The following is a 27,739-nucleotide window of genomic DNA, read 5'->3' as shown; positions in this document are numbered from 1 at the left end:
ATTCATGTACAGTAATTTTCAAGGAATGCCAGATCTCTGGAGCTCATTCTCATCCAGCATTTTCATACTGCTTAGCTTTAAAATAACACTTAGCGTTACATGAAACACCTCATTGTTTTATTTTAATGGGAGCTAAAAAATTGAAAAATTCTGGTTGAATATGCACTTTGAAGTATGTTGCTGAACAGAAGGATAGATTGCCTTGTTATTAGATGAAATTGGGTAGTTTAGTGACTTGCTTTCCTGTTTTGTTTTGCTCTCACTGTTAATTGAGAAAAACTGGAGTCATCAATGTAAATAAATCCCTCCATTAACACAAACAATTATATTCACCTTACAGGTGTTATTACATGCAAAGAAAAACATTTCTGAAATATTCTTCTGGACAATCTGGTTTAAAAAAATGCTTTCTAAATGTGAAAATTTTAAGATATTCAAAATATTTAGAGAGGAAAATAGTTTTCAACTGTTAGTTAATTTTTTAGGGATCTCATTGTTAACATTTGGGTGTTTTTGACCTTTGCTGTATTAAAGAGGTCCTGAAGCACCTTGCTGTCCATTCACTCTACAGTGGCAAATCAGTATTTTAATGCTCTAATGAGAGGCTGGACTGCAAGTAGCAAAATATTTAATCACTGCAATCACTGTTTGCGATGTGCTGCTTAAGAGTAGATGTTTCCTTTACTAACTCTGAGGTCAAACTAGTTGGCATCCAGGTATTCTAACAGTTGTTCAAGGTACTGTCAAGTCCCAGAACAAAATGATAGTTCTGTTCCCAGGCACATACAGTGTAAACATGGGATAAAAGGGAGTCGGTGCATATGGACAAGCATTAGGACCATTGGAGGAGAAATCACAAAGTATTTCTGAAAATTGAGTGTGTAATAATGGAGGCTAATGGAATTAGCTCAGGGAACAGAGAGATATGCTGAAAAGATCCTTAAAATGTTGAAAATTAGCTTACTTTTCAAAAGAGAGACAAAGGAAATGTACATAGAGGAATGACATAGCCAAAGGACAGTCTAAGATATTTATTTCATTAGCATTCTGGGTGGACATCAGTGAGGTGTAAAGGTTTTGGCAAAGATAATTACTGTGTATCGGAGATATGAGAAGACAAGGGCCTGGATGAGAATCCCAGATTCATGAATGAATAAGACTAATTAGCTCAGGTATGTTGTTAGGAAAGAATGTGCATATGTGGATGTGGGGAAGTCTCAGGAGACATGGGAATCAAAGATGATATATAAACAGTGATGATGATATCTAGAATTATAGGGAAAGAAGGAGGCAAAGTTTATTTGGAAACAGAAAATAAATAATTTAAATTTAAGATGACAATCAGACACACAATAATATTGGGAAGGCTGAAATTTAGTTGGCTGGGGGGAAGGGGAACAAGACTTGCAGAAGAGTGGGATCTGTGTAGAGATGGTAGAATTTGTGCTGGGGGTAATAATATCTAGAGGAGTACAAAAGCAGAACAAGGACAGACCTTGTACAAAACCTTGGTGTATCAGCTGTACATAATGGCATAAAAACTTGATGTACCTGCTGAGCCCTACATAATGACATAAAATAAACTATTTATACAAGATCTACACAATAGATCTTTTCAGTTAAAGAAAAAATGATAGAAAGATCTTTTATTTAAAGAAAAATGTCAAAATATACAACAGATGAATAGATTTATCCTTGCTGAGTTCATGATGGCGAGATTATTTTTTTTTTTGAGCACATGAAAATGAAATTTTCTGGCAACTGGGACCAAATGTGATCCCTAGTCATGCTGCAATAGAGTGCTCTAATACTACAAAAGACCTTTACTATTGTCAGAGAGTGAGGATTCATCTGTGATATAGCAATTGTTCAGCCACCAGTGTCTTCTGCAAAAGCAGGAATAAATTGAGGTAGTGTTGATAATTCAGAAAAAATGCTTGTGACAGATCAATAGCCTGAAGAATCAGAGATCAGGGTGCTAAAAAGGAATTAAATCTTTGCCATTAGCTGCCCTGGCTGGTGCACCCTGCCTTTAATCTGGGCAAAACGTTGTTTATTAGCTCTCTTCATATGAAGAAGGACCCTCTAAAATAAACCTCAATATTTACAAACATTTCCAGAAAGGAGGAAAGAACAAACCCCATAGAAAATCTGAAATAATATATGAGCAACAACAAAGAAAGATTTCAGGAGAGAGCTTCAAATAAATGAAGTGATAGTGAGACATAAGGACACTGGAAGACTTTATGATGGGAAGAGGTGAGGGAAAAATAAAGCGATGAAGTTGTGTGAAAGGATGTAGTAGAAGGAAAGTATGGAGGAGAGGAAGCAGCCTGATTTGTCAGGTAAATTGGAAAATGTTATGGAAAAAAAATACTGCTAAATGGTGTTGCTCTCACATGTTTCTAAGAATCAAACATTAATAGCTATTCACTGAAGTGTTCTCACATAGTTCTAATAGGTGAAAATACTGGTAAAATTAAAGTGAAAATTAAATCAATGCAACAACTGCTTAAGAAGTTTCATATCAGCAAGTTTGGTGCAATTTTGAAAAAGTAAATAGCATTCTGAAGTGAGATAATCTGAATTGGTGGGGTTTTTCTAAACAAGAGAGAATGAGATGTATAAGCAAACATTTATGGTGAAAGTGGTATACACTCCCTTCTGAAACAGTTTATCTTTTTAACAACTGTAACCCAGTGCATGATTTGGGACTATTCTGGAGGATCTACCATTGCTGAGGGAATGGCTCTAAAGTTTTGCTACAAGAAATATAGAGATAATATTATTTTTTTGCATTAATTTGTGAACATTTTCATTGACTTATATTTAAACAGATTATAGAATCCAGCTGAAATGATTAGCTTCTTGAAAAGCAGCACATCAGGAAAAGACTTAGATGATTATAACATCTAGTCTGAAGTTTTGCATGTGATATTGCTATTTAAAATAGCCACAGTACGTACTTTGTGTGTTAGTGAAAAACATAACTTGGAAATGTTTGCATCTGACAGTGATCTATTTTAAGTAAAAGAAGAATATTGTTTAGGTGCTAGTGAGAAGTGTGAATATTGTGATTGGCTACTGCACAGAAACTTGCAGACAGGTAATATGTGGAGAGCAAATGAATTGCTACTGTGTAAGCTTAAAACTGTAGATGCAAAAGCTAAAATAATATTTACCTATACATGGTATAATGAATCTTTATTGGCAACTGGTATTCACAGACTATTTGAAAGGTGGTATTGGCCAGACGCAAGTTATTTGGCAGAGATCTTACCTAGTATATATTTGCAGAGCCTGTCTGCATAAGGATGCTGGCAGGTTTACCCTGATTTCTATTCCAGGTGACAAATTTCTATCCAAGCATATGAGTGATCAAATATTTTCCACTGGAATCTGGGCACTGTAAAATTTCTGAAGCTGAGTAGAAAAATTGCAGGATTTGCTTAAACTATAATAGCCTCTGCATACCAGTGTGACGGCAAAATATTTCCACTTGGACAACATCAGGGCGAACTGCGCTCAATTGAACTAAACATTTTTCTGGAAGGCTGATGGTATTTTGTTGCCACTTGTCAATGGCATCTTCTCTTAATCTAGAAGATGTGATTACTGTAGTCTTCAGTTAATTTCTGTGTGAGAATTAAGTAACGGCAATGGAAAGTACTGGTGCACTAACTTTATCTACCAAAGCAAAGAACTCAGTCCAAACCAGATGAAAGCTATACCATAACCACATTAGCTTATTTTTTTCCAATGCAAAGCCAATTAAGAAATAGAACAGTTTCCATTAGTTTATTTGTCTTTCCTGGAGCAATTACAATTGCTAAACTTTCCTAAACCATACAAATGTGGAGTCTCCCCTTGTGACAGGTTGTTTAAATTTATAACTAAAGCTAGCATTTCCATCTCCAGTAAAAGCCAAACAGACATTTAATTATGGTGCGTGACATTTCTGACTAAAATAGAGCCAACAGAGCCTGTCAGACAGCCCTCATTGTTCATGAATTTTGAACAAATTGGGGATCTGTGAATTTATAGCCAGGTTTTTCTCTACTATTGTTTAAAATAGCACACATGGAAAGCACGCCATGGGTGTGTTGTAATTCAGCTTTAATGATGTAACACTTGGTTTCAGTCAATTGTTGGAGGATTGCAGTAACGCTGGTTTAGTGCTTCAGACATTGCATGTTCCTTAGCAATTATAGTCCAGCTTTCAATAATGGCTGTTGGCGGGATATCCACAAGTGAAGTCATAGCAATTTTGAAAAAGAGCTAATAAAAATACACCTGCCTTGTAGTGGAAAACGAGCCTTTAATATCTCTGCTTTGAAGTTGAGTGAAGCCCACAGCATTAACTAACAGATACCAGTATTATGATGCAGTAATCCACTCCCCCAGGGGAAGTCAGGGGATTGAAGTATGAAAGGCTGCTATTTTCTAGTCACATATTTTTTAGTCACCATAACATCATAAAGGAAGAATGGGAATAACGAGGTAATAATAAAAACTGGAAGGCGTGTTAGCTGTGAAGTTAGGAATATGCAAAGCCATCACAAACTGTAATTCAGGGATGCTACAACTTAAGTGACGTATAATGAGTCAGTTGTTAGTTTTAATACAATTCCTTATTTAAATACATCCAAATCCACTTTTTGTTAGAACAATATATGGAATATTAAAACAGCATTTAGGGAAAAAGAATAAGAAATATTTTTTTTTCACAGAACTTCTCAGCTTTCTATTCTGTTTCTATTCTGGGTCAGTTTAGGTTTTGACAACATTTTTCACAGCCACTGAATATTTGTGGCCATTAATAATCCTCAGTTGCTTTTCTTCACCAAAAGATCTAGGGTGGATTCCTTTTGTTAAATTCTCTTTTATATTCTCTCCTGATATACTTCATGTGTTTTGAATTCTTTTTCATTTTAGGAAGCATGTGCGGTTACGTCCTTGTGGCCTATACAGTCAAGTTACGTGTCTTTCTAGGGCAGTCCATAGTGCAGCAGTTATATGCAGTTATAAACTTCTGTTTGGAAGAAGCATAATAAAATATATTTTCAATAAAAATTGTGGGAAAAAATCCAACCTCTCTAACTACTAAAATGAGAATAGGAACTTGGAGGATCCATTCCTGCCTATTGCTAGGTTAGTGACTGCTTAGGCCAGTGACAGAATCTTTCTTTGTGTTTGTTTAACTGAATGGAAAATGCATCCAAGAATGCCCACATTATAATGCATTTATTAGGTATGATTACTGTGTTTGTAAAGAGTCTCTAGAATTACACTATGAAAGGCCTTAAGCAATTAGAAGTTACACTGTTGAAGAAATGCAGTTCCCTGTGTTCTCGGTTTTATTCTGCACAAAAACTTTATTGTCTGTTGTGGCACACTTCTCCCATCTCTCTCTCGGAGACGGTTGTCCTAGTCTTACTGTAGTGAACGCCTGAAGATGCTTTAAGCCAGGAATGTATAATTAGAGCTCAGTTTAGGCTCACAGTTGTTCAGTGTGATATATTATGCAGCTATTTTGCAATCACTGCTGTTGCAATTAAGATCCAAACTGCAAAAAAAATTGTCTGGGTATATACACAAATGGGCCTCTTATAGGTGGAAGGGAACATGAAATAAAATGTTCAGTATATCCTTAGCACAAAAAGGTTAATCTGGAAATCAGCAGAGCTACTTCCATATTAATCACTAGATATAATTTATGAAAAAAAAAATCTAAAACATTTTGATCAGGAATTTGTTGGCAACCAAAAGCAGCTCAGGAACTTGCAGGATATACATCCTACAGTTAGACCTTCAGTTTCAGCTGTGTTAGAGGCTTCTCTTCTTAAAATAACCAGAATTTGAACTGTATACCTTTAGGGCTGGATACTGCTTCTCTCATCCTCATCCCCACCAACATAGTAGGGTCCTCTAAGTGGAGAGGTGAAAGATAAAGGGCGCTTAACCCCATGCTGGCCTGATCAAACACCGTTCCCTGCTAACACAGGAAGAAACATTCATCAAAGGGATATCACTTGAGTATGATCCTACAAAGACATGCACACATGCTTAACTTCACGTTAATGGGACTATTTAGGTGCATGAAGCTAAGCATGTGTTTTAAATCTTTACTGGATTGTAGTCTATATTTTCCTTTCCACTAACCTGAGCCTTTACACAAGGCAGTTACCTTACTGGTCTGAAATGCTGAAAATTCTCTCTGTCTGTGGAGAAGATTTTATATGTCTGAATTCACTTACTGATCTTCCCTAGTTGCCATGGGATTTCAATTTTATTACTTCTGTCTTTTTTTGTTTAGGGTTAGTAGCACACTTTTACAAATTTCAAGTAACTTATATACTTGCTAATTTTTCAGAGCAAGTATTTATATAATTACTTTTCAAATAAAAATCCAAATTCTTGTTTTATATTAAAAATATATTAATGGTGCAATCTTCTAACTTTTATACTAGTTTTTACTCAAATAAGTCTTTAACTGTCTCTCAACATTGCTATAAAATAACTAGGAATTACCTATTTTATTGATTTCTGTTGTGTCTTTTTGGGAGTGAGTGAACTTGTGCTGGAGTTGGAAGATTTCCTATTCAGCATTCAATTTAGTAAAAAGAATGTACAGAAATGCTGAATCAGAAAAAATATTTAGACTCTGGAAATAGGAAGAAACATAGTGATCTTTTAAGCTATTACAATGTTCAATCCCGTAGCTAAATTTAAGTACGCTCTGCATTCAGTGCTAGTCACAAAGATTTTGTTGTGCTGGGTAAACCAGATATATCAGGAAGCCAATCCGTCACACTTTCAAACTTCATAGTACTGTCACTACATATTTTACTGCTGTTCTTTTCTTTGTAGAAATCAAGTGTGTAATTTGCATCATTACTCTGAGAGTAAATTGCTATTGAGTCTTGACACCTGCCAGCACTGGTATTCATTTCAAGCTGTAAAGCAGTACTTTGAAATAAATATTGGGAAACTCATTAGGTATTGTCAGCTGTATCATCCATGTTAGCATAAAATAATATAGCTAAATATTTCTGGATTCTATTTTCTACTAAAAAAAAGAACAAAACTCATTGTGAAAACTTTTCTTTACTTTAAAAGTATTTTCTAAAGCTATGTCCCCCAATTTTTATCAATTTTATACACATTATTTTTCCCATATGTTCCTATATGAGAAACATGAACAGTTTCTGGTTTTACATTCATAAAGTTCAACATCCAATTAAAGGATTAAGTGGGCCAAGTCTGACAAGAACTCTGAAAGTGAAATTCCCTTAGCCTCCGTTATTTCCAAGTTCAGACATAAACTAAATTTAACTGAACTTAGAGATCGCATAGTGCTTAAAGTCAGTAGAACCTAGATTCTGACCCTGGCTGGTCCTGGATAATTCCCAGTTGTTTCAGGAGTGGAGTGTAAATACCCAGGGAGATAATTTTTTGCTATCTTAGGAGTTGCATTAATGCTTATAGTCATTTCTGCTTTAATAATTTCTAACAAGAATCTTCCCTGCCTCACGAAGCATATTTATCTGCTCCATCTTTAGGTAGACTGTGTCTAACCAGCTGTAGTGAATCTGGACTGAGATGTGTCATAATGAAAAGTACCCCTACAAATGTAATATATTAAAAACAAGGTTGTTTGTGACCACGCATATTCAGCAGATGATTTCAACTGGAAAGTGTATATAAATCAGTATTAATTTCCTGTAGTATTGATAGACTTATGTTTTAGAAGGTTGAAGGGAGAATGTGAGAGGAAAAAACCCACTCTTATCATTAGCTTGACATGCCCTTCATACTTGTGGTCCCACAACCAGAGTTGCCAATCCAGTTCAAAAAGAGATTCTGAAATATTCTTTTTTTCCCCAAAGGGAACGAACTGCGACATAATAATGCCTGCCAGATAACTTGTGATCATCCCGCTCTTTTCTTGAACTTCCACCAACTTCAATCCTAGTGAGTTCAAACTTCTTGTCTTAATCTTCAGATCTTCCATGCAAATGCTTACTCTTGTACACCATGCTCCTGACTGCACGGAGTTAGTCTCCCATCACCTCCTGTTTCATCAGGGAGGTTGGTGCCTGATTGTTTAAGTGTTCATTCTATCTGGTTACTCCTTTCTTTCATTGAACTGATTTCTTATGTTACTTTTTTACTAATGTCTCCCTTAAATCCTTTCTTAGTATCTGCTACTTTCAGGGCTCCTGAAAGACAAGAACCAGTGTGTGTGAGGGCTAGCCAAAAAGAAACATTTAGATGGCTGCTGGTCTAAGGCATGTCCTACAAGCATACCTCGCAGTTGTCTCTCTTATCTGTAAGCTCTTGGTCATTATCGGTTATAAGCTCATGAGAAAAAAAGACAGTTTAAGGCTTGTTTGTAATCCTTCACTTATTGAAACCCTGATCTTCATTTCAGCTGCAGAAGTTGACTGTGGTAAAATAGTACACTGACAAGGCTACCCAAAATGAATTGCTGAATTACATGTTAATAGGCAGTTATGGTTTAGTAGATGATTTTCAGCCAAAGATACGTTAAGAATTTGCAAGGAGGGATCTGTGACTTCTGTGAGGGCACTGTCCTCGGCCATGCAGCAGATGTTTTGCTGTGGCTGAGAGGCCCTGAAAGCAGGTACACAGTGCACTTTGTCCTGGAAATCACCAAGGAATCATTCAAATAGTAGTAGAGATCATTGTTATAATGAAACCCTTGAATGTGTGAGATTAGAAATGGAAACTAGCAGCTAGGAGGGGAGTCTATGGCTGAATTTATGTTGGGAGGACAGAAAAAAGTCATAGATAACAGCCCAGGGGCACAGACCTTTCATGCTTAGAATTGTGGCCTCAAGCAGAGGTGTTTAAATCAGCGTTCCCAGACTGAAAAATTTTACATCACCACTGAGACAAGTTCAAGCTTCCTGCCCTGATGAAGCCATCTGATAGAAGCTTTGAGTAGGGAGTTGGACCATGATCATATAAATTAGACCAGATTTTCTGAAGCAGAAATAACGCAGCTGTATACATTTACTGAGTCTTCTTCAGAGTGAAATGTCACAGTAAGGTATAGAGATGCTTTGCAAGTTCCTTTGAGGCATAATTGGTATAGCTACTAGACATATTAAGGAATGAAAATTGTATACTGAAAACCTAGTACTTAATAGACAGCTAGATAGCCAAATAAGAATTTTTCTACTTTTTTTAATTAAATGTACTTGCAATTTTACATGTACAGCTAACTTCAAGCACAGAACGATGGCCACTGAACTTGAGCCTCTTAATGCATTGCATTTTCTTGGATCTGCCTAATAAAGCCCCTGCTATTTATGTGTCCAAATCAGTTTAATCTAGGCATAAGTCCATGGAAAAAAACACTCCATATTGTTGTCTTTTCAATCATAAATCAGATAGGTTTTTAATGTTTTCTGCTTTAATGTTTTACATGTAGAGTGATATGAATCTCAGTGTTGTAGCTTTTCTGTGTATTCTGTAGATTACACCTGGCTGCCTGACAGAAAGCTGTCAAAGTAAATGACTAGAATTAATTACCATTCATTAGAGTAAAAATTAAATAGGGATGCGAAACTCATAGAAGCTCCACAGAGTAATATACTCCTATACAACTCTCTACATTATGGTTCATTAGGTATATAAATAAATCTTTTCAATACCCTTTGGCGGTATGGAAGTAAATTGTCATTTTAAATTAAAATCTCATTAGTGAGCTAGTATACACCTCAATATCTGAAATACGCTTATTTTTGTACTGATGCCATGTTATTGACTTAAGTGCCAGTGTTTTCTAGTCACCTGAACTTGATAATAATAAAAAAAGATGTGAAATGATTCTATTCATTTTGGGTTTGAACTTTTCTTATACCTCTTCCCAGTGCTGCATACCCAAGGGAAAAAAATTCCTTTATTAAATCTGAAGTCTAAAATTCCACTGCCTCAGCTCTTAAGAGGATTTTAGAAAATGAAGAACCCCGCCTACAGGAGAGGCTGAAGAAGGGAAAAATAGCCAGTTTACAGGCCTTGGGGGATTAATAACTCTTCCCATATTCCTTGGAATCCCATTGAATTAAAGTTACAGTGAGGCCATGGAGACAAAGGTCTTATGCCTTTTGCTTTCCTGATCAAAGTGGAAAATATAATTTTTTGGAGAGCAAATGGTATTTTTCCCCACTTATCTCTAAATCTCTATGCCACCATTTGTTTTATAGATTGGAAATTCAGAACTTCAGGTTAGCAAATTAATTTACCAAGTAAAAAATGAATTATAATGGTTTTGATACTGTAATGGTTAGGACATCCTATATATTGAAAGTACAAATTTCTGTGTTAATGTGGGAGAATTTGGAAAATATTTCTGTAATCTAAAAGTATGCTGTTTATGTCCACGCTGGAAAGATTGAAATAGATTGTCAAACTGAAAAGGTAAAATAGAATAATTAATGAATTTGACTCTACTTAGACCACTTAGCTGAGAACTGACATGATAATACTCCTACAATGCAATTATTTAAAAAGAAATAATCTACTGAATGAAACAGAAGGGTTGGCTGAACTTTAGTAAACCTAGCTTGGAAGGGTGAAAAAGAGGGGAAAGTCAGTGGAGAGTGGGTATTCAGGGGGAAAAAAAAAATACTTTTTTGGAAGTGACATGTTTTATCCAAATAATTTTCAGGCTAGCCACAATTAAGAGACAAATACAAAAGGGTGGGGAGCTGTAGAACAAGCCAGCAAAGGAAACAACAACAAAAAAAAAAAGTATGAAACATATGCCAAGAGAAAGACAATGTTTATAGTCCAACAGGAAATGAACAGTGAAATCATAGTGCTTGTGAGATGAGTTGAAAGGAGAAAGTGGAGAGCACAGAAGGGCAAGATAAGATAATGTCTTCTTTGCTTTCCACAAACAGCAGAGTGCAAAGGGTGGTGAAGGAGTATTCCTGAATGTAAAAGGGTGAGGTCAAAATCGAGATGTATGTAGTATGTGCTTATCTTGCTTTGGCAATTTAGCAGTAAAAACGGGTAATTTTACCTCTGGAAATGGGGCCGCCTTTGAAACTGCTAGACTCTGTGTTAGAATAGCTTAAATTCTGCATTTGGACTGGGTTGCAGACTTGTAATGTGTCCTGTGAACTGAGAACAGAATGCAAATGTGAAAGCATCATAGCTGCTACTTACATATGATGGTACCTGATGGTCTCTCTTGGTGAACTGCGTGTAGCCATTGTCACCATTGTGGTTTGCTACCATTCATACCTGTTTGCACTTGGCTTGCGTAGATAGAACTGACTAAACAAGTTACAAAGAGGGCAGAAAGCACCTATGCAAAGACTTTTTTGGTAAGAAAAGCAGGGAATGAAGCGGAGCATGTAACACTCCTTGTATAGGAAAGTAATATGGGTCAGTTTCCACTTGTGCGTTTGGCCATGCTGGCAGTCCTTTTTATGTACTCTGCATACTAATACTAGTTTGACAATACAGTAAGGCTCAATCTTTTATTCTAATAACATATCACTTTTACAGAAGTCCTGTGTCTTGTTTTTTTCTGGAAATTCCTGAGTTACCTTCTAGAAAGATGACAAATTTCAAAGGTACTGATACCAAAAGACATAACAACAGATTAGTTTCAGCTCAAAAAGACAAAAAATTGCATAGACATCTTTGAGAGGGACTGTTGAGTATAGTTTGGTGTAGTGGCATCTAATTTAAGGCATCAGTCTTTTATTGGAGCCAGCCCCAAGTGACTTATATAAATCTGTCTGTCATCTCCCATTAGCTTGTGCTAGTTGCAAAAGGATGTGGGAACCAACAGTGGATTAAAAAATAAATTAAGCTTGGATCTATCGTAAAGGAAATGCCTCCCAACTGCCAGAGGGTCCTTCCACAGCAAGTCAAGCCCCTCTTTCCCACTCCCAAAATGTTATGTGTCTTGTAGTCATTAGCTTATGTCATTATTATAAACCTGATTTTTTTTTTTAATTTAGTGCATACAACTTTAATGACAGTTCTTTATAGAAAGCTTTTTCTGTCAATAACTGTTTTACTGTTGTTATTGATGTTGTGAAGTTATTTGAATGTTGCAACATAATACGTACTCTCAACATTGTCACAAAACTTTGAGACATTCTTGCTTCCAAGACTAAGAGCAAATTCCAATAAAGATTTAGGAGCAAAATCTTCACAGATTTGCTTCATTATAAACTTTTCAGGGAAAATGCTATGTGTCTTCTCACAAAATTTAATCTTAGAGATTTCCCACAGAATTAACAACATTCTTAGCGATATATTCTAGCAATTCAACTGTACATATTCAATAGGATTATAAAACAAATCATGAGAATACATGGTGCTAAATGTCTCCTTTCTACTTGTAGTTGTAGTAAAAAGCATCCATCAAGTCACTGACATCTTCTTCCCCTTCAGTTGAAGTGTGGTGAACCATTTGTTAAAGCACCAAGAAACGTTTTAAAAATCAAAGGTAAAGACAAGAAGGTCATTCATGGCTATTTACTCCCTACTGAAATGAACACCAAAGAATGTTATCTGTCATGAAATTCCACTTTTGTCCACGTTTTTAAAGAGACAAATGGAGAAAGTAAGAGAACACAGACATAAACTTAGAAATGGTATGAATATTTATGTATTCACATATATATAAAATTTTTTTTAAAGTGTATATTTATTGAACATATATAGTAACACACCTGCACAAACATGCTGTATATCAAATACTATAGTATATAATATGTATCGTAGGAAATACATTAAAAAATTAATTAGTATTTGTCTCATAATAAGCCAGATAAATAATCATTCATCCTTTTTCTTGCCTCCAGACTTTCTTCTGAAGTCTTTTGAGTTTGGTTTTGTCTATCAAAAATACAGAAATAGAGGTGGGTTCAAAAATTGCTGCCACTTATGATGTCTCTTGATATATTGTTTGGCACTATAGGTTTGTTTTGCCAATATTATGATTGAGAAAGCTAAATCCTTGAAAAATATTTAGTAAAATTTAAATATTTGTTCAGGGTCTTGCAAATGAAAAGAAAGTTTTGTTTGAAGTGAGCCTGAAATCACCAGCTACTCTCTTTTTTTTTTTATCTCCAGGTAAACTAATAATGAGTAATTTATGTACTAATTTGCCTATGTTATTTTGTCTCATGATTGTTAACGATTTTTCTTGTTACTGCTCTGTCTAATCCCTAATCTGCTAGACATCACTCCTTTCTTATTGAATACCCACTGAGTGCTGGCTCATCTGTCCAGCAGCATTATTTTTATGAATATATTGATCTTGTCTTGAGCTGTTCAAGAGGAACTATTCTTAAGTATTAAAATGTCATTGCATTATTGATTTGGGCTTTTTGAGTCATACTTTTAGATTTTTAAAAGGATTGCCCTACATGCATGTCATTTTTGTGTTTAAAAAATAACAGTAAAAAAATAAATTAAAATTCACCTTTACTCTTGAAGAGCTGCTGTGTGCTATAGCTATCAGCTGCAGTATGTTCAACAAAGATAGAATAATAAATTTAGACAGCAATGAAGTTCAGCATTTATCTTAATATATTAGGTTTGCTTCTTAAAAACACCCTAGTAAACAGAATATTGAAATACCGAGACTCTCTGAATACACCCTTAATCAACTGTAACCGATCTGCTGACAGGTGCATAGACATACAGACTGAACCATGTGCTTGGGTTTAGTGATAGGACATAAAAAATAACAGAAATGAGAATAAATCAGCCAGAGATGTAACATATTAATAGCATATTTGTCTACTGGGGAATGTTCTCTAGTCTTCAGAGATGCAAAATGTGACTATTATTGTAAATTGAAAAAGAAAAAGCCCTGTAGTATTATTTGGTGCATTGTAATTGTTAATATTTTGAAAATCATTGTGTTGGTTTTTTTTCCCCATCAAATTCTCAAACTTTTCCACTTAAAAAGTCACTTTACAAACCTCTCAAGTTATAGGGAATCCACAGCTGAGGAAGAAGTTATAGGGAATCCACAGCTGAGGAACATGTGTTAGCTCATGTGGCAATGAGAAATATTTGGTTATGCAGTTTATATATGTTTGCATTGCCAGTTTCCACAATGGACCTCTGCTTTGTTCATGCAGCATGTAATGCACTGTTTGCATGGAAAGACAAATGAAAAACTACTAGACTGCTTACCATCAACTGAAGCTAATATGTCATGTGGAGAATGCAAAACCAAAAAAAAAAAAAAATGGCAAAAGGATGTGGTTGATGACAAAATGTGGTTTTGGCCTTGGAACTTCTCACAAGATTCTGTAAAAACAAAAAGTTCACAAAGGCTTAAGAGACTAGAAGAGTTCATGGAAAAAAAATCCATAACAGGTTTTTGTATATATAGAAGCTGTGGCTGGTTCAGGGATTTCTTGAGCGAGAAGGATTTGAAAATTTAAGATGTGTGATGTTAAATCTAATTCAAATTCTGGTGCACAATATCTGATAATTATTTTTTTACCAACGCACAACTAAGAAAGAAGAACTAACCTGAATTTAGAGGACTGTAGGCTGCTTTTTATTTGAACTCTAAATATCAATTTTCCATGAAACTTTGCCATTTTGGTTTTATGTGTTTGCAGTCAAGGATGGTATGATTAATTCCTAGTAGATAGCTGGTAATATGGTAATTTGTGTTCTGTGAAAAGTGATGGTATTCAATACAGACCAGCCATCAGTGATCACACTTAAACAAAAAGAAGCTTGAAACTACTGACTGATTCAGAAAAAGCGCCTCATTTCTTTAGGAAATTGATTGTCTAATTTGCACAGTAACACAGCACAACTGGCAAATAATGGACAGATGTAGCTATTGTACAATAGTACAAAATGCGTTGCTGATTTGAATAAGGATTGTATATGATTGTACCCCAAAAGCTTTTTAAACCATACAAGAATAGTGAGAAATCATAAATAAGTTAAAGAAAAACATTAAAACTTATTACTACCTTTTACCATTTGTACCTAAACAGCCTACTTTTCAGACAGAAATGTGAATTTTCATTTACTAGCATGTTTACAGTAAAGTTCATGGTAGGTATACAGTTGAATATAGATATTTAAAGTACTTCAGACAAATTGTGTATATTACTTATAAGAAGCTTTCATATGGAGTTAGAAGCTATGATATTGTTATTGGAAGGGTCTTCAGATTATTAGATTATGAAAGTCTTTTCCTAAAGTCAACCATAACAGCCATATAAAAGAAACTTTTGTGAGTCTGCACATACTTAAGTGGAGTTATAGATACTATAGGAGTGTTGCGAAGCTGCAAATGGTTTAGGAAATAGTGACAGTAATGATTCTGTGACTGCTGTCCAAAATCTTTGTGTCTGATTGTCTTGAGACACTTTCCATGTCTCTCAGAGAGCTCAGAGTAAGGGAATGAGAGACAAGACAAGAAATTCTGCTGGCTTCCAGGGCCCTGCTGCTCCAGGGCTAGACAGAGTTTAGGCTGTTTAGTAGCTTTATCACAGGGAGACTTGGCAGTTTCAGCCTTGGCTGTCTTCCTTGGCTAAAATGCATTAGGGCCACCACTGTGCACAGCAGATGAAAGGTAGGATCAGGGATATACATGGAACTTTGGGACTGCCCTCTAGCCTCACACTGTTTTCTGCATTAATCAAGAAATGAATTGCTATTTTAGCCAACTGCACTCCTAGGGATTCAAGGACACCTAAAATGCATTGCAAATAGTAAACAAAATAAGAAACATTACAAAAATCATTGGGGTTTTTTGGCCCTTCATTACTTGCCTTTTAATAAAAGAGTTCCCACAGACCAAGAACCCTCAGCTGTTTAAAACTCCATTGTTTGGCAATCAACCCATTTTTTTTCTGAAAAGGATTTAAAACTAAGCAAAACCTCAGGTACACAAAACACAAAAAAATGCAAGGCTTATTGTCTTGGTGGAATGTCATGCTAACATGGCATGGTCAGTGCTAAATTGCTTTGATGTCTAAACTAGTACATTTGAGTTTCCTCAGGTAGCACATGGCCTTTGTGCTTGTGGGCAAGCTCTTTATTTATTGATGACTTTTTACAAACTGCAACAAGCATTTCCTTCAGGAAAATAATAATTCAAAAAACCTTCACATACTCTACAGCAGTGTGACATAGTTATTCTAGCAGAAATCCAACTTTTAATGAAACCTTTGATCAGATATTTAAAAAGGAAAACACTGTTCGGTGGACATCGTGCATTGACCTTTCATGAGTAGTGATACTACACCAGTGAATGCATTTCACATGCATTTGTGTGCTTTTTACCCTTACACACACTCAACACAGAAACTCAACTCCCTCCTTGTTTTCCTTCCCTCTTGCAGTTCTGTCCAGCCCCAGACTGCAGTATAACCACATCCTCACATCCTGTGCCCAGTTCTTTCCCTACCATACCAACAGGGATATCAGTTACTGAGGAGATGGACTAGTCCACCCTTAATGTAGTACTTAGGGGAGTATGGTGGAGAGCCACAGGATCATAGAAACAGGATAAATGAGGAGATGGATTGGGCTCTGAAGGGCACAGAAGACCACGCAAAACTGATAGAATTTATAGAAATGGACACTGAACTGTAGGGCTGCAAGAATTGCAAAAAAAGCCTCCAATCCTTCTGCCTTCCCCATGACAGGGTCAATAACACTTCCTAACAGACGTCCTGGCAGATGTGTTTCTAACCTATTCCAAAGACTTTCTGTGAGTATTTAATTGTTCTTAGAATTTAAAAAATTACTAAGCCTGAAACATATTTGCTATCTCCTGTCCTATCCAATGTGGATATGTTCAGTTTGTTTTTCATACAACTATGTTAGTTGTTATGCTTTACATATGTGTTTGTGAGGACTTCTTTATACATATATATCTGTTTATAAATAGTTTATTTGACCTTCTGTTACAGTATGTTTCAAATATTTCCTGTGCATTCCATCTTGTGTTTGGAATCAGGAAAAGTTCATGATTTGGGGCAACTTATATCTTAATTTTCTTTCATTGTAAGGAGGGGTTTTTTGTTTTGCTGTGTTGGTGTGTTGGGGTTTTTTTAACATTTACTTCCTTAATTTTTTTTTTTCAAGGTACCATGAACTCTCCTTAACTCCTTTTCACCTTAGATAAGTTTTCCTTGAAAACTTACAACCAATTCTGTAAGTTTATTGAAAGCTTCATTGTTGAAGTGAAGTTCATTGGTTTTATTTCTTTTTTAGTCCTTCTTCCTATCCCAATCACTATGAGGTAGTATTTCATGGTCCCTGTGACCCCAGTTGTCAAATTATGTTTTGATGTTCTCATTGTGTTACCCCCAAAATCAAGAACCAAATACAGAGGCCCATTCCCTCTTACTGTGTTTACACTTTCTGTATCTAGAAATTATATAGTAGTAAAAAAGCTTAAAGGACAAGCTAGGTACTGCTTAATTTTTTTTTCCCCAAAAAGTCATGATAATTACAATTTTGCATTATTACCAAGACTTATTACCAAGACTGGATTTTGCCAGTTGCTCACAGAAAACCACATAGCAAATAAAATAAAGTATTAAGCAGCCAAGATGCTGGATATGATTTTTAACAGTATCAGGTTGGTCATGTCAAGTCTTATAAGTAAAATTGACTCAAAATGGAAATGCAGACTTTTATAAAGATTTGGTATCACATTGAATATTTTTCTAGTATCCTTGAGCAAAGGCAGCAGATTTTCATGTGTTCCAAACCTTTTCAGGTAATTAATTTTTTATTTTTTGTTTTCTTTTCTAACATTATCCATAAGTTAAAAATATAGGGTAAACTAAATAAAATATTCAGAGGAGCCCTATTACCATCTGATTTTGAACTTAATCTTGAATGACATACTATAAGCAGTAAGAACTAAATCATATGAGAATCAATTAATTGGCATTATCAAGAAGTCTGTAAAAATAATTACTAAAGCAGAAGTCTTTAAGATTCTGAAGTATTGCGCTACCTGGAACACAAGCAGCAGGCAGCAGAAATTCTATAAACCAGGAATTTTGCCAAACTTTCTCAGGCTGAAGTCCAAATGAAATTTTTTTTAACCCAGCCAGATTTTCCATACTGATCCAAGGAAATTGCAGCCCAGCAGAGTCCTGGGAGCCCTTGCATACACTTCATTGCAAGTTAATGTCTGTCTGTTTTGGGGGTGGTTTTTTTGTTTGTTGGTTGTTTTTGGGGTTTTTTTAGTGGTGTCTGTATCAGATACCAACAAAAATGTATGTTAACAGGCTGACAGAAAATAAGATGTGAAAATACTGGAAACAGTACTTGCATAACACAATTTATGATGTGATGTGCGTAATGTACAAACTGAGGTTTTGGTGCTGCAAAAGTTTACATACGTTATTAACATTATGTACATGAGTAATTCCTGAAGGATCAGATTCTACAAGTCTCACTCAAGTCACTATTATTTGAACATGTTTATGACTGCAAGTCTCAGCTTGCTTATCAGAAGGACTGAAAGCACAATAACTTCCAAAGGTCTGTAACAAAAACATTGCTGTTTGTTTATTATAATGTTCCTGTAAGCATTTGTTTTCATAATGCCACAGAACAGTTTTCTTCATTTGACAGTCTCATCTCAGCACACTTACACATTTGAGCCATTGATTTAGACTTAGTTGTCACTGGTATGCTTTATCCATTACACTGAAATTCCAGAATAGTCCCTAAAACAAAATTTAATCATTCTTTGTGATTCTTAGCAGACCTACAGTTGTCTCAAGTCATCAGAATACGTTAGGTAATTACAGTTCTTAAACCTAGGTGAGAAAAGGGAAGTCCTGTAGGAGCAGATAAGAGGAAAAAGAAAAAGGAAAATCTATTTGAGCATGACCTTAACAAGTACATCATGATAGCTGAAATTATGTCCTGATATGATAAATGAACAAAGACTAGCCTATTCTGCCGTGACTGCTGGGGCAGAAGTCACTCACACAGTAATGACTGGGACAGTGCTATCCAATTATAATGGCAGGAAAAAAAAAAAAAAAAACCCATTGCTAACGTGGTTGTAACCATCCTGTAAAAAAGGAGCCTAAATAACCACAGCTTTGATCACTTACAGCAACTGAATCTTTTTGAAAGCTTTTAATGTTTATTTAAATAAAATTATGTAGTAAAAAAAAATTCTTTAAATGAAAACCAAACTTGATCCACCAAACGTGAGCCAAGTTGTTCAGATACATAACTGCTCTCTGCTGCAGATTCTTCTGAAATAATTACCCAGAGAGAGAACAGAGATAGATTTTACTACAACATGCAACTGATGAGTGATGACTTAGTGCAGAAGGTGATTTGCAGTTTTGACTATAAAAAGGGTACGTGTGGCCATGTATACTGGCAGCATTCATATGCCCAAGAAATGTAAGTGTTCAGTATTACCACACCTATGAACATGATTTAAATGAAAATTTTCTTACCCGTGGGAGGAGGACGGGCCCCTTGTGGATGTATGAGTCTGTATGCGGGTGCTTATGAGAGATAGAGCTGTATGGAATGATGAATAGTGCAGAAAAATATTTTTGTCAGAATAGTGTAATTTGCTGTCTATATGTTCTTGGTGCAAGGCTGATTTCAAATACCTGAATTATGGAGACTTCTTACCCAGAACTACATTCTAACAGGTGTTGTGGATCAGGTAAAATGATTTAATTGCTGCTCTTTCAAGTGGGGGCAGGAAAGCAGTCATACAGCATGGCAGAGTGTCAGGGAATAGCAGTCTGTAAGATTCCTGCTGGGGATGCCTGTGATGTGAGGAAGTCCTTCAGAAGGTGTAACCTGACTCTTGTGTCTCCTTCCTATAACTACTGAAACAAAACTCAGGGGAAAATTTTAAAGCAACCGTCTTTAAGGGTGAGGGATACTGTTCTCTGATAAAGTCTGTCTGTGCAAACATAAAGCTAGTAGTCCCTGGCCTGGTTTGATGCTGATGTGCATGGCCAAAGGAGAAACCCCGATCAGGTCCTGGTAGTAGCTCTGCATTATAGATTCAGGCTTTTCTGTATGAAGAAGTTGCAGCAGCTGAAATTTCAAACCAAGATATGATTTTCATACAGTTTGAAATAAGTATCTTTAAAATGTCACATCAAGGCAGGGCAGCTTTGGCAAATATAGGTTATCCGTGGATGGGACACCAGTCTCCTCTCTCTGAATTATTTTCATTTTTTTAATTGCAGAAGTGGTTTGTTTGTTTTGTTGTTGTTTTCCCCTCTCACAATTAGTGTGTTAAATTCTACTGACTTGTTAAGGAATAAATTCATGGGCACACTGGCGCAATCTGCATAGACCTCTTCAACTTGTGAAAACTTGGAGTACTCAGTCACAGTTGCTCCTTTGGTAACCATAAAAACAGTTATTGCCTAAAAAGTTATACATGTTTAACTATTCACACCAAAAAAGACAGTTTTTCCATTTTCTCTTTCCTTGGGATCTTTTTTGGTGACCCTCTGCCAGTTGCCAGAGGGCCAGGAGCATTGTCCAGCAGCAGCACAGGCTCTTCCCTTGCACAAGCTGTGACAGGTTGACATGAACAGTAACTTTCCAGCAGCCCCGTCAGGTCTAATTCATGGTGAAATCTGTTAGTTTGTGGAATTGTCTTTCTAGCTCCAGTCCTTGGGAATACCTAAAACATGTCAGTGCAAGACATTGGGAAATAGAATTTGAAGAGCTTGTTAGTCTTATGACCAATAATCTCATAATGCTGATTTTTTTAATTATTATTTTTTAAAGCATCAGCAAGCCCAGATAGAACAGGACCGCTTCTAGGGTTTAGGATAACTCCATGCATTGGTGGGACTAGGGCCCAGTAGTGGTTATGGCTGTGAAGAGCAATGAGGGGCAAATGCTCTGTGACTGCTCGACCCCTCAGTTCTGCTGCTGCCTCAGTGGCAGGCTGTAGAAAACCTGCTTATCTGCAGTCTCACCTATAGGACTTGGGCATGGAAGTTCTGGTGAGGCTTGAGCGCATCCTTACAGTCCCTTTGTCCATGGGATAAGCAAGTCCATCCTGTGTGAAGAGCAGCTTCAGGGCCACTCTTGGTTGTCGGTGTGAACACTCCCTGGGACTGGGAGCATCTGTGTTGTCTGTGTGCAGCTCTGAGGCTCCTTGTCTGACCTACCTGTCCTGCAGGCAGTGAACCTTTCAAGAGACTGTAAGTGAAGACATAAAGAATGCCCTGTGGGTTGGTGTATGCAGCACAGACATTTCATGCTCAGATCAGCGCAGTTGCAGCCACTGAAATAACAGTTCTATTAACATAAATTTTGTTCTGAATGAAGATAATTTTTAGAATTTAGACTATTTAGCTGATGTACTAGGAGCCATTGCCTCTAGAAATAGACATTGTACATAATCATCTTTCAGATAAATCTTTTACTTCAGTTTATGAATTAGAAATCACTGGAGGCTGGGAGGGTGTTCTAAAAAGATATCACTGCATGCTTGCCCTGTGTTAGCACTCTTCCCTAGGCATTAGCTTTTGGCTACTCGGCTACTATCAGATACTAAGCTAGACAGACTTTTTGATTTTACTAAGTACTTCCTTCTTAAAAATCTTAAGCAATGAACAGAACAAAAAGAAACAAACCTGACAGTTTGTCAGGTAAATTCATTCCAAAGATACAAATATTTTTATATTATTTTACATGCATTGCTTGTTCGGTGTGGTCTATTTCATTCAGTCTACACATATGCATCAGGCAGTCCTACTACATAGAGAAAACCCCCAAAAAGAAAATGAGACAACTTTCAAGTGCTGCGCTTGCCGACATGCCCCACTGCCCGAGCTCTGTCCCATATTTAGCAATGACTCTCAAGTCAGTTCTGGACTTTTCTCCTTTCTGAAAAGAAATTCTAAATATAATCTTGCCCTTAAAATTTTATTAGGCAACCACAAATTACTGTTTTGAGATTTTGGTTTTATTATGAATATTTATTGTTACAGTTTGCTTTGAGTTATCCATGACAGCTTATCTAGGTTGTAGATGTACAACCTAGATAAATAGAGAGACACTAAGCTTGATGCCTGCAACCTGCATTATTGACTCAGTCCTGGCACTTGACAAACATGATTATACTTTACAAAGTATTTTTCAAGAGCAGGCTAGCAGTTTTTGCTGAGAAAGGAGCATGAACTAATAAATCCAGTGAGACATGGGTTGCACAGTGAATTGCACACATGACTATCTGAGATCTCTCTGCCCATGGCTCAGATCCAGTTGAGCTGGGGGTGTGGAGGAGCAGCATTTCCATGGCTGCCTGTAACACTCCTTAATGCTACTGATTCCAGGAACAATTTTCATTTGGACTGGTGCCCTATTCTTTCACAGGGAGACAGCTCACATCCAAATTTGTGCCTATACCAACAAACCTGTCTCCTCCATAAACATTGATCTTGTTATATCATGGTTGAAAAGTACCATGTTCTCTGTAGGAATCTGGTCAAAGAAATCTTTTTTGTTCTGGCTCAGGACGGACCAGGTTTCACCTGGACTGACCCAGCGTGAGCTTGTCTCTGTCTTCTGCTCCTCTGCATTTTTCTATTCTAGATAGTATCCCAGATGCCCAACATCACTGTATGTACCAGAGAGGTAACAGTATTTGTGTTACTGTTCAGCTAGACGATTGGAGTGCTTTCTCAGAGGTGTGAAGAATTTTTAATGTAAGGAAGAGACATAACTAAGGAAAAAGAGATATCAGGACAATCAAAGGAGAATACATGCTTAAGAATATTATTCAAAGTCACCCATAGTATAGTATTGAAGCTTTAATAATCATTGTCCTAGGGAACCTTTTTCAAAAACATCATCATTGCAGAGTAGAACAGGATGTGCAATACTTTTCTAGGTGAGGACTAGAGGAGAGACCATAGAGACACTGGAAGGCTGTTGATCTACAGTTCTTTTTTTCTTAAATACAGGAGATGTGTGGGCTCCAGACTTCAAATGGAGCCCATAAACATGAAAGAGTTTTTCCTACACTTCAGCAGAAGATTTTTTTCTCATGGTTTGCTTTTCTGATGTTTTGATATGGTAGGGAATTTTGGTGGTTGCTGTGTGTGATTTCCATGCATGTGTAATTTCCTTAAGCCTAATGGCTTTGTTTAATGGCATACATAATTCTGTCAGTTGTTTTTAAGTCTCTTCATGTTAAGAAGACATTTTCAGTTTGGCCTGTGTGAGAAACCATCATATTGGAGCAGGAACTGAACTCTATGCTGAAGGTCTGTTCTTGGCACCTAAGGTTTTCTGTGCACTTTTAAACAGATTTGAGCCTATAAAATTCCATGGTTTAGATTTTTCAAAAGCCACTTACTGTTCTTCATCCTGATAGCAATAGAAAAATTTTCAGTTTAAACAATTCTGAATTAAAATCATACCCTATTCAGATGTCCCAGACTGCAGACAGCTCTTATCTACCATTGCATGTACATACAATGTAAAACTACTATCAATGGGCTTAAGAGTAGCCTGTCTTCCACATATTTTGTTGATAAATATGCCTTGAAAGTGATAGATTTTGTTTAAATTTTGGAAAGTAATGTCAGACACCCAGAGATTTCAATGGATTTGTTATTTATTTATGTTTACATTAACTAATAAATGAGCCTTCACCATATAAGCAGTTTTCCAGAAAACCAATTCTAACATAAAAAAGAGCCCTGATATTTATCATTCTGAATTATAACAAATGGAACCTTCACTTTATTTTAATAAGTTAATATAAGTTAATACTGTCATGTGCAAACCTCCTTATATACCTTGTATAATAAAATAGCTGTCACTTTTGCATGTGGAATTAGGTATGTGGTGATTATATAAAAATGAACATTCTTCTGATTCTAAATGTGAAAAGCTGACCTTTTAAAAACACTTTAACAACTTTTAGTGTTATCATAAATCTTACCAATTCTTTAATGTTGCAGTTTTTTGGTTGCATATATTACACTAGTTCTACGAGTCAACTTTTGTTACAGGGAAATTTGGGCCTGGGGCCAGGTAGAGCTTTGGAGAGCTTTTAAGTTTGAGAGCCTGTTTCACAGCTGGAAAGCTCCCCAAAGTGAAGTGATCCCAGAAGAATATGTTTCCCATTACCCAAATCTCTACCAAATCATGCCTTGTAGCTCTAAAATAATTAAGACTTTGGAAGCCCCAAGAGGTCTTTTTTTGATCCATGAATGAAGTTACCCCACGTTCAAATAACTAAAACCTGACTCCCTCTTAACCAATGAAACACAAAACCCCTCCATTTGTCAATGTAACATAAAGAGAATGCTCCAAAATGTCAGAGCCTTTACACTTTAATGGATTCAACCTCAGGACATGTCAGGAGTTTTGATTGCAATTGTTGGAGATCAGGCTGAGGTGTCTGTGCAAGTCCCTGGGGCAGAAGAGTTAATGTTCTAGAAAATACGATGTAAAAAGACACGTTGCTTTATTTTGAAGTTTGAATGATGATGAAAGTGATAAAATCAGAAGAAACCCTTCAAGTCCCTTGTGTTGCTATTAGTAATACATTCTTTTGCAGAGTAAGAACACTGTGAGTAATATTAAGAGGTGGGCCACTGCTTCTGCTATAAGATAGGAAATAGATATTTGTTGGAAAAGGCATACCAAGATATTACAAAGCCTTTTTGTTTATTTTATATTCAATTAAAATGACACAATGGCTATGGAAGATATCTTACTGAGAGAACATGTAGAGCTACCAAGCAGTATTACTAAGAAACATTTCCAGATTCACTAGAGAAAGAAATCCATTGGCAGGATTTTGCTGGAAAAATAACAGGATAGGGTTAATATGAGTATCCAAACTTCACTGAGATTCAAAAGAGAAAAGGATGATATTCACAGGCTAAGTTGAAACTTGTAGGAAACATAATAACAACATAACTTTCTCTGCATTTCTTTCAGTATTTATTAGAAAAATTCAAAACCTACTGTGGGATTATGCAATCTTGATGTAGTTTCTAATCTACTTCTAGAGTCTGTGACTTCAAAAAGGGGAAAATTTTGCAGGATGCTAACTTCTGAAAAATTATTCCTGTATTCTTGGGCTTGTTTAGTGATTTGTGGATAGCTGCAAAAGAAAGTGGGATATGTATTTTGAGGGGACAACTAATGTCACTTGGGCATCCGAGAATTTAAATGTGCTCACAAATCAGCTATCCGTATAAATTTAATAATGCTCATTTGTAATTGCTGATGAAATTTTAATCCCTCAATTATTGGCACCTGCAAAAACTGAGAACTAAAAGTATATTCCTTACTTTGAAATTTTTTTTCTGAAACCAGTCTACCATCTAGAATTTCTAATGTATAACAGGTGCTATTAATTTATTATACTTCCATATTTTAATACAACATAAACACCATAGTAGTTAAAGTATTCATTCAGACAGCAAAGCTGTAAGAAAAATCATCAAATACAATACAATTAGCATGTGCATATTTATGGTTGGACTACCTATTGGATGATGATACTGAAATAAATGTGACTTAAACAACATTGTTATGTTGGCCAGTGTGCCTTATTTCTGGCCAGATGAAAGTATTTTCTTTCTGTGTTCACTGCTTAGACCCTGTTTTGGAAGAAGAGATGCCAGCTGATAGAGGCTTTTTTGCAAATACGGTTATGTTCATCTCATGAATTTCACATGTTCCATCAACTGTTAGCAATTCCAGACACTGGTAATTGATAGTTAGGCTAGACTGGTAGCTAAAGGATTGACAACCTCAAGAGAGACTACATGAAGCAGCTGAGGCCCAAATTGTCATTAAAAATTCTTTCTTATACTGGAAGTACCCAGACTTCAGCTGTTTTGCTTTCTCAACACTGCTGAAGACTGAACATGCCTAAGTCTGGTGGGGACCAAGACAAAGTTCCCCTGTCTATACCACGGGGACTCCTGTTCCAATATACTTTTAGAGAATACTGTCATGGTATTGGCAGGTTCAAGCTCCCTTCAAGATGCAGCAGCATTGTTTTGTTGCACACTGTTAGTACTTCTCCCTCTCTCCCCTGAAGTATAATAGGCTAGCAAAGACAAGTTGTTCAGGAAGCAGAAGAACCATATGCAATTCTTTTTTTCTTTCTGAAGAGACAAATATACATCTCTACCTTCCAGAGCACTACCTGTATCAGCAGACTTTATTGTATCTGGTGAATGTCCTTTTAATGCAAAGTTGCATGTCAAAGTTGTGTAAAAAGCAACAAAAGCATGGACTGGAATTGAGATCTCTTAAGTCAATGGTCTGTAGAGTCATGTTCACCGTTTTTGATAGACATTTTCTCTCATTTCTTAAGTCTTTTATTCTATTCCTGTGTAGAGGTATAGTTTCATCAGGAGTGAAAGAGTGTTTTCCCTTTCTCAGTATAGATTTTAGTATGGCAGTTGGAACATGCAAAAGAATGGAAGTGGGTGTGAACTCCCTTGGACTAAGGAGAAAATTGAAGTAATCTTCTGAAACAATTTATCTCTTGACTTTGTAATAGATTAGGGTTTTTTTGAGGGTGACTTTGTAAAAAGTTGGTAGTCAACACCACCCGCTTCTCTGCCTACATTTTAAAAAGAGTGAATCTTGCTCTGCTTTTTGAGGAGCCCACTTGTTGGGTGCCTCACCTTAGGAAACGGGTTTGAATGCCTGACCCTGTAGATAGACTCATCCTGAGGTTGAGAGTGTTTAGTTGCACTGTAAATTGAAGTGCTTCTTCTCTGGGGAGAAAAGGTATTTTTCTGGTAGCTGGTTGCAGTTCCCTGTTTGGTGTCATAGCCTTTTTGGATCTCCTTTTGAATATCTTTATTTTCCCTGTATGTTTATAAGGTGTCTTAAGCAGCAATGTAGAGTGAGTGGCATCTGGATTACAATTTTTTAGCAGGTGCCAAAAGTTTATTCATTGCACTGTGGATCCTGCCCTTGGTTACATTTGAACCTGTGACCCAGAGATGTAAAGTTCCATGTTACATTTCCTGTCTTTTGAGTCATCCAGCTCCACCAAACATATTCTTACTGTTGCTAAAAATGTACTGCATATTGACTGCTGACAGGTTAGACTCTTTGTCCTCCTGCTTCACATATTACCAAAATTTGTACATCAGACCTGGCAGTGTTCTTCTGTTGTGTTTCATGGTAGTCTTGTGCTTACATTTCAGGATTAAAGTGTTCCAGAAAAGAATAGCTGCAATATAATTAGATTTATTGTTACATTCTCTAATTTTTCTATTAGTCATTTTTAAAATTGGAGGCCAAATTTTCAGCTGGCGTGAATTCATTTAGTAAATTCCCTTCCTTCCAGAGTTCCCTCAATAAATTATCCTTCTTGAATGTGAAAAGTGCATCGATTTGTGCTTTGAGATTGCATGGATTAAATTTGACTTCAGCTTTTCATCTGTTGAATTAATCTTATTTAACAAAAGACCTACACAGACAATATTTTTATAAGGACTGGATGTTAAGCATGCTATTTCCTGTACTGTAGAGAGCGAACGTTGTCAGTAAGCAGCCAATTGTATTTTATTTTACTTTAATGTTACCACGTGGGAAGGCTGACAATTAAAATCTTTCATGTGCTCATTTTTCAGGAACAGTGTGTTGTATTTATACCGGTATTAGAAATATTTATGCATCCAGCTATTGACAAGTAAGAGTGTTTGCTTTTTTAAAGAAA

At 36.2% G+C, this 27,739-nt stretch overlaps 1 protein-coding gene across 4 annotated transcripts in view; it reads left to right on the top strand.

Moving 5' to 3' along the window:
• The window catches only part of AGMO (alkylglycerol monooxygenase), a 193,764-nt gene that overhangs the window by 125,754 nt on the left and 40,271 nt on the right, over window positions 1–27,739 (top strand). For 2 of the 4 annotated variants that reach the window (XM_074849166.1, XM_074849157.1), the window contains exon 13: window positions 7,890–7,974. The exons of 1 other annotated variant lie outside the window; for it this stretch is intronic. In XM_074849166.1, coding sequence (XP_074705267.1) covers window positions 7,890–7,974 — 85 coding nt within the window. Of the gene's footprint in view, window positions 1–7,889; window positions 7,975–12,398; window positions 12,503–12,860; window positions 12,918–27,739 lie in introns of all 4 variants that reach the window. One more of the 4 variants, XR_012626257.1, reaches the window with a different exon arrangement.

This window comes from Strix aluco, chromosome 1 (assembly GCF_031877795.1).
Source record: "Strix aluco isolate bStrAlu1 chromosome 1, bStrAlu1.hap1, whole genome shotgun sequence".
Classification (NCBI taxonomy): Eukaryota; Metazoa; Chordata; class Aves; order Strigiformes; family Strigidae; genus Strix; species Strix aluco.
Note: the sequence above shows the minus strand (reverse complement) of the source record. Positions and strands in the feature narration are given on the sequence as shown.